This window comes from Oncorhynchus mykiss, chromosome 8, assembly GCF_057628025.1.
Source record: "Oncorhynchus mykiss isolate SJ-2025 chromosome 8, ASM5762802v1, whole genome shotgun sequence".
In the NCBI taxonomy this organism is placed as follows: Eukaryota; Metazoa; Chordata; class Actinopteri; order Salmoniformes; family Salmonidae; genus Oncorhynchus; species Oncorhynchus mykiss.
The window spans coordinates 611,129-620,000 of record NC_143029.1 but is presented as its reverse complement, the minus strand read 5'-3'; the positions used below and the strand labels follow the sequence as shown (position 1 = coordinate 620,000).

The 8,872-nt window shown below is 42.4% G+C and overlaps 1 protein-coding gene across 9 annotated transcripts in view; it reads right to left on the bottom strand.

Moving 5' to 3' along the window:
• Positions 1-6,170, bottom strand: part of LOC110531067 (DNA (cytosine-5)-methyltransferase 3A) — a 90,842-nt gene extending 84,672 nt beyond the window's left edge. For 6 of the 9 annotated variants that reach the window (XM_090242407.1, XM_036984548.2, XM_036984549.2 and 3 more), the window contains exons 1-2: positions 5,983-6,168; positions 5,001-5,129 (exon numbers count right to left, since the gene is read on the bottom strand). Coding sequence is in view for 7 of the 9 variants with exons in the window: in XM_036984548.2 (XP_036840443.1) it covers positions 5,001-5,054 (54 nt within the window). In the remaining 2 variants the exon portion in view is untranslated. Of the gene's footprint in view, positions 1-5,000; positions 5,130-5,982 lie in introns of all 9 variants that reach the window. The other 3 variants (XM_036984551.2, XM_090242406.1, XM_090242410.1) reach the window with 2 other exon arrangements.
• Between the last annotated feature and the right edge of the window lie 2,702 nt (positions 6,171-8,872).

Genomic DNA, 8,872 nt, shown 5'->3' with positions numbered 1-8,872 from the left:
TTATTACGGACACAACACTGTTATTGCAGACACAACACTCTGGCACAGACACACCACCGTTACCACAGACACGGCACCGTTATCACAGACACAACAATGTTACTACAGACACAACACTGTTATAGCAGACACAACACTGTTACGACAGAGACAACACTGTTATTACAGACACAACACTGTTATTACAGATACAACACTGTTATTACAGACACAACACTGCTACTTCAGACACAACACTCTGGTACAGACACAACACTCCGGCACAGACACAACACTGTTATTACAGACACAACACTCTGGTACAGACACAACACTGTTATTACAGACACAACACTCTGGTACAGACACAACACTCGGGTACAGACACAACACTGTTACTACAGACACAACACTGTTACAACAGACACAGCACTGTTACCACAGACACAACAATGTTACTACAGACACAACACTGCTATCACAGACACAACACTCCGGTACAGACACAACACTGTTATTACAGACACGACCCTCTGGTACAGACATAACACTCCGGTACAGACACAACACTGTTATCACAGACACAACACTGTTATCACAGACACAACACTGTTATTACAGACACAACACTCCGGTACAGACACAACACTGTTATTACAGACACACACTGTTATCACAGACACAACACTCTGGTACAGACACAACCCTGTTATCACAGACACAACACTCTGGTACAGACACAACACTGTTCTCACAGACACAACACTGTTATCACAGACACAACACTCTGGTACAGACACAACACTGTTATCACAGACACAACACTCTGGTACAGACACAACACTGCTATCACAGACACAATACTGTTATCACAGACACAACACTGTTATCACAGACACAACACTGTTATTACAGACACAACACTCCGGTACAGACACAACACTGTTATTACAGACACACACTGTTATCACAGACACAACACTCTGGTACAGACACAACACTGTTATCACAGACACAACACTCTGGTACAGACACAACACTGTTCTCACAGACACAACACTGTTATCACAGACACAACACTCTGGTACAGACACAACACTGTTATCACAGACATGCCCCTCTGGTACAGACACAACACTGTTACGACAGACACAACACTGTTATCACAGAAACAACACTGTTCTCACAGACACAACACTGTTATCACAGACACAACACTGTTATTACAGACACAACACTGCTATCACAGACACAGCACTGTTATTACAGACATACCCCTCTGGTACAGACACAACACTCTGGTACAGACACAACACTGTTATCACAGACACATCACTGTTACTACAGACACAACACTGTTATAGCAGACACAACACTGTCACTTCAGACACAACACCGGTATTACAGGCACAACACTCTGGTACAGACACAACACTGTTATTACAGACACAACACTCTGGCACAGACACAACACTGTTATTACAGACACAACACTCTGGCACAGACACAACACTCTTGTACAGACACAACACTCTGGTACAGACACAACACTCGGGCACAGACACAACACTGTTATTACAGACACAACACTCTGGCACAGACACAACACTCTTGTACAGACACAACACCGGTATTACAGGCACAACACTCTGGTACAGACACAACACTGTTATTACAGACACAACACTCTGGCACAGACACAACACTGTTATTACAGACACAACACTCTGGCACAGACACAACACTCTTGTACAGACACAACACTCTGGTACAGACACAACACTCTGGTACAGACACAACACTCGGGCACAGACACAACACTGTTATTACAGACACAACACTCTGGCACAGACACAACACTCTTGTACAGACACAACACTCTGGTACAGACACAACACTCTGGTACAGACACAACACTGTTATTACAGACACAACAGTCTGGCAAAGACACAACACTGTTATTACAGACACAACACTCTGGCACAGACACAACACTCTTGTACAGACACAACACTCTGGTACAGACACAACACTCGAGTACAGACACAACAGACACATAAATATGTTACAGATACACAACCAGAGGTTTCACTGCAGAGCCCTCTGACGTGGCTGATTAGTGAATGCCAACATCAATACACTGTGGGTTCCCTCAGAGTGTTTTGTCTGTTTCTATGAGAACAACAGCTAGTGGTGCATAAACATTGTATGTGGCCCTTTCCTTTATCTGTGACTGGTTGAAAAACGAAGGAAAGAAGAGATGGAGGAACCCGACCAATAAGAAAATCTCTCTCTCAGCTGTGATAGTGGAATGGTTGCTAAGGAGCAGAAACTGCTTAGCAACCGTCTCCAGAGCTGCTGTGCTGACTAAACCTCTGATGTCACTTCCCTAATGATCAGCATAGAAACCACCCAGGTAACCTATGACCACCCCCCATCCGCTAACACACACACATGCGCGCACACCCTCCCCTCCCCATCTCTCTCTCTGTCTGTCTCTCTCTCTCTCCCTCCCTCCCTCCTTCCCCCTCACTTTTTTTATCTCTCCCTCCCCCTCTCTCTCTGTCTCTCGCTCTCTCTCACCCCCTGCTTTCGCCCTCACTATCTTTGGTCTATTTTGATCTTTGGCAGGTTATTTAGGGCTGCTGTTGTTGCTAAGCAACCAGACGGGTAACTGGGAGACAGCAGGAAAGTCCCACTGCCGCAGACAGACCCCGAAAATACCTCCTCTGTCTGTCTCTATTTCAGCCTCCTCTCTCTCTCTCCCTCCTCTCTTTCTCTCTCCCTCCTCTCTCTCTCTCTCTTTCCCGTCTCTCTTTCTGTTTTCCTTCACTGTCTCTTCCTCCTCTCTCTTGTGTGTACAGTACCTACAGTATGTACAGTATGGTAGTACAACATCTCATTCCCTTTCCCATTAGGAACACCTACACTTTCCATAGACTGACCAGGTGAATCCAGATGAAAGCTAGCATCCCTTATTGATGTCACTTGTTAAATCCACTTCAATCAGTGTAGATGAAGGGGAGGAGACGGGTTAAAGAAGGATTTTGAAGCCTTGAGACAACTGACACATAGATTGTGTGTGTGTGTCATTCAGCGGGTGAATGGGCAAGACAAAATATTTAAGTGTCTTTGAACAGGGTATGGTAGTAGGTGCCAGGCTCACCAGTTTGAGTGTGTTAAGAACTGCAACACTGCTGGGTTTTTTACACTCAACAGTTTCCTGTGTGTATCAAGAATGGTCCACCACCCAAAGGACAAGCCAACTTGACACAACTGTGGGAAGCATTGGAGTCAACATGGACCAGCATCCCTGTGGAATGCTTTCGACACCTTGTAGAGTCCATGACCCAAAGAATTGAGGCTGTTCTGAGGGCAAAAGTGGTGCAACTCAATATTAGGAAGGTGTTCCTAATGTTTTATCCACTCAGTGTATTTTGGTGCCTATTTAGCTGGATCTACATACATGGTGACAGATATGGCAGCTCTGTTTCTAGCTCCTAAGCAACTACGCAGTAATTCGTTTTTTGTGGTGAAGGTAGGAAACAACATCCTCAACACTGGGGCCCCACAAGGGTGTGTTCTCAGCCCCCTCCTGTACTCCCTGTTCACCCATGACTGCATGGCCATGCACGTCTCCAACTCAATCATAGTAGGCCTGATTACCAACAATGACAAGACATCCTACAGGGAGGAGGTGAGGGACCTGAGAGAGTGGTGCCACGAAAATAACCTCACTCAACGTCAACAAAACAAAGGAGCTAACCACATCGACGCCCCTAACCACATCGACAGGACAGTAGTGGAGAAGGTGAAAAGCTTCAAGTTCCTCGGTGTACACATCACTGATGATCTGAAATGGTCTACCCACACAGACAGTGTGGTGAAGAAGGCGCAACAGTGCCTATACAACCTCAGGAGGCTGAAAAAATTTGTCCTGGCCCCTAAAACCCTCACATACTTTTACAGGTGCACAATTGAGAGCATCCTGTCAGGCTGTATTACCCCCTGGTATGGCAACTGCACCGCCCACAACCACAGGGGTAGTGAGGTCTGCACAGCGCATCACCGGGGGTAAACTACCTGCCCTCCAGGACACATACACCACCCGATGTCACAGGAAGGCCAAAAAGATCATCAAGGACATCAACCACCCGAGCCACTGCCTGTTCACCCCGCTATCATCCAGAAGGCAAGGTCAGTACTTGTGCATCAAAGCTGGGACCGAGAGACAGCTTCTATCTCAAGGCCATCAGACTGTTAAACAGCCATCACTAGCCAGCTACCACCAAGTTACTCAACCCTGCAACTTAGAGGCTGCTGTCCTGTATACATAGACTTGGAATCACTGGTCACTTTAATAATGGAACACTTGTCACTGTAATAATGTTTACATACTGCTTTACTCATTTCATATGTATATACTGTATTCTATTAGACTATTTTAGTCAATGCCACTCCTACATTTCTCATTTCTCATTCTAATATTTAGATATTTATTAATTGCATTATTTTACTTTTAGATTTGTCTTGTTATGAATTGTTAGATATTACTGCACCGTTGGAGCTAGGAACACAAGCATTTCGCTACACCGCAATAACATCTGCTGAAAATGTATATGTGACCAATAACATCTGCTGAAAATGAGTATGTGACAAATACAATTTGATTTGATTAGATTATTTGAACTATGCCTTTATATCGTGTGTGTGTGCATATTAGTGTGTGTGTGTGTGTGTGTGTGTGTGTGTGTGTGTGTGTGTGTGTGTGTGTGTTTGAGTGTGTGTGTGTGTGTTTGAGTGTGTGTGTGTGTGTGTGTACGTGCGTGCGTGCATGCGTGCGTGCGTGTGTGTGTGTGTGTGTGTGTGTGTGTGTTTGAGTGTGTGTGTGTGTGCGTGCGTGCGTGCATGCGTGCGTGCGTGTGTGTGTGTGTGTGAATGCAGAATGGTTAGTGAGCGATGTAAATAAATAACTGTTCGTTTAATTATTACACAAATACAGAAACACTCGCAGCCCTCACCATGTGTGTAGTGGGGTCCTCTGATGGTGGCAGTGTGGTAGTGTTGGACGGCATGGTGATGCTTGGTAACTGATTAAAATATTAAAACTGTCTCCGTAGCAACCAGGTGAGTCCCCCTTCAGTCCTCTCCTGACAACGAGAAAAACACAAAAACTTAGTTTAATATAAACAGTTAGTTTAGTATAAACAGAATCTAAGACGCACACCAGACATCTGTCTGTCTGTCTGTCTGTCTTTCTCTCTGCCTGTCAGTCTGCCTGTTTCTGTCTGTCTGTAAAAAGATTATCTATTTAGAGATGAGTACAGGATATGACATCATCACAGAGCTCACATACATCTGACAACAGCACATACCATACTATGCAGTGTGTGTGTGAACCACACCACCTTAACTCAAAGTCAACTCACCACAGAGACAAAGACAGTTTCTGTAGGTCACACACAGTATAGTATGGTATGTTCTGTTTTAATACTACACAGTATAGTATGGTACGTTCTGTTTTAATACTACACAGTATAGTATGGTACGTTCTGTTTTAATACTACACAGTATAGTATGGTATGTTCTGTTTTAATACTACACAGTATAGTATGGTACGTTCTGTTTTAATACTACACAGTATAGTATGGTACGTTCTGTTTTAATACTACACAGTATAGTATGGTACGTTCTGTTTTAATACTACACAGTATAATATGGTATGTTCTGTTTTAATACTACACAGGCTACAATATCCAACTAAATCAGAGAGGAGGCAATAAAACCGGATCCGTGTTGTTGTTGTTCCCCTGCCTGCAAGAAGCTCTTATGGGGCAGGTACAGCGGCCACGCGCCCCTAGACAGAATGCACCCGTTAACCTCGACAGGCAGGCACGCGCCCCAGCGTCAGTTCCGTGTGCCTGCATCTGGAGGAAAACCCGACTCTATCGGACCTCCGCGAGACTAGCAGACTTCCATTACGTGCAATCATTATTTTCTTACCGGAGGAGATGTCCGGTTTGTCTTGAACCAAATAAAACTCCTCAAGTTCACGCGCCGTTGCCTTGTATACGGTACACATCTGCACGCGCACAGCGGAACCGATCCAGGCTTTCTCCGTGCTTTATCCCCGGCCTCCTCTCTCTCGCTCTCGCGCTCTCTCTGCCTCCCTCCCTCTCTTTCTGAGCTGCAGAGGAGAGGTCGCAGCACCGGATAACGTCTCCGCCAGGTCCTAGAGTCTGGAATCTGATAACCACTAGAACCTTATGTCCTCACATGGAACATATGTTGGTCTCTACCCACTTACCCACTAACCTAGAACAAGGTCCGGGAGGCCTCCCTTGTGTTCACGTTTTTTTTTTTTTTTGCCATAGCACTACACAGATGATTAAAATCATCAAAACTTGATGATGAGTTGGTTATTTGCATTGTAGTGCCTGGGCACCTTAGACATACTGTTTTATCCATGTACTGTATGTAGTGTATTCTAGTCAAGTCTCATCCTATATCACTACTGCTGTACACACATTTTCTATTCATACAGTATTCTGTCCATAATGTGTAAACACACAATCCTATATAACTACTGTCTATACACACCACCCTATTATAACTACTGTCTATACACACTATCCTATTATAACTACTGTCTATATACACCACCCTATTATAACTACTGTCTATACACACCATCCTATTATAACTACTGTCTATATACACCACCCTATTATAACTACTGTCTATACACACCATCCTATTATAACTACTGTCTATACACACCATCCTATTATAACTACTGTCTATATACACCATCCTATTTAACTACTGTCTATACACACCACCCTATTATAACTACTGTCTATAAACACCACCCTATTATAACTACTGTCTATATACACCACCCTATTATAACTACTGTCTATACACACCATCCTATTATAACCACTGTCTATACCCACCACCCTATTATAACTACTGTCTATACACACCACCCTATTATAACTACTGTCTATATACACCATCCTATTTAACTACTGTCTATACACACCACCCTATTATAACTACTGTCTATAAACACCACCCTATTATAACTACTGTCTATACACACCATCCTATTATAACTACTGTCTATACACACCACCCTATTATAACTACACTCTATACACACCACCCTATTATAACTACTGTCTATACACACCACCCTATTATAACTACTGTCTATACACACCACCCTATTATAACTACTGTCTATATACACCACCCTATTATAACTACTGTCTATATACACCATCCTATTATAACTACTGTCTATACTGTCTATACACACCACCCTATTATAACTACTGTCTATACACACCACCCTATTATAACTACTGTCTATACACACCATCCTATTATAACTACTGTCTATATACACCATCCTACATAACTACTGTCTATACACACCACCCTATTATAACTACTGTCTATACACACCACCCTATTATAACTACTGTCTATACACACCACCCTATTATAACTACTGTCTATACACACCATCCTACATAACTACTGTCTATACACACCATCCTATTATAACTACTGTCTATACACACCACCCTATTATAACTACTGTCTATACACACCACCCTATTATAACTACTGTCTATACACCACCCTATTATAACTACTGTCTATACACACCACCCTGTTATAACTACTGTCTATACACACCACCCTATTATAACTACTGTCTATACACACCATCCTATTATAACTACTGTCTATACACACCACCCTATTATAACTACTGTCTATACACACCACCCTATTATAACTACTGTCTATACACACCACCCTATTATAACTACTGTCTATACACATCATCCTATATAACTACTGTCTATACACACCACCCTATTATAACTACTGTCTATACACACCATCCTATATAACTACTGTCTATACACACCACCCTGTTATAACTACTGTCTATACACACCACCCTATTATAACTACAGTCTATACACACCACCCTATTATAACTACTGTCTATACACACCATCCTATTTAACTACTGTCTATACACACCACCCTATTATAACTACTGTCTATACACACCACCCTATTATAACTACTGTCTATACACCACCCTATTATAACTACTGTCTATACACACCACCCTGTTATAACTACTGTCTATACACACCACCCTATTATAACTACTGTCTATATACACCATCCTATTATAACTACTGTCTATACTGTCTATACACACCACCCTATTATAACTACTGTCTATACACACCACCCTATTATAACTACTGTCTATACACACCATCCTATTATAACTACTGTCTATATACACCATCCTACATAACTACTGTCTATACACACCACCCTATTATAACTACTGTCTATACACACCACCCTATTATAACTACTGTCTATACACACCACCCTATTATAACTACTGTCTATACACACCATCCTACATAACTACTGTCTATACACACCATCCTATATAACTACTGTCTATACACACCACCCTATTATAACTACTGTCTATATACACCATCCTATTATAACTACTGTCTATACTGTCTATACACACCACCCTATTATAACTACTGTCTATACACACCACCCTATTATAACTACTGTCTATACACACCACCCTATTATAACTACTGTCTATACACACCACCCTATTATAACTACTGTCTATACACACCACCCTATTATAACTACTGTCTATACACACCATCCTATATAACTACTGTCTATACACACCACCCTGTTATAACTACTGTCTATACACACCACCCTATTATAACTACAGTCTATACACACCACCCTATTATAACTACTGTCTATACACACCATCCTATTTAACTACTGTCTATACACACCA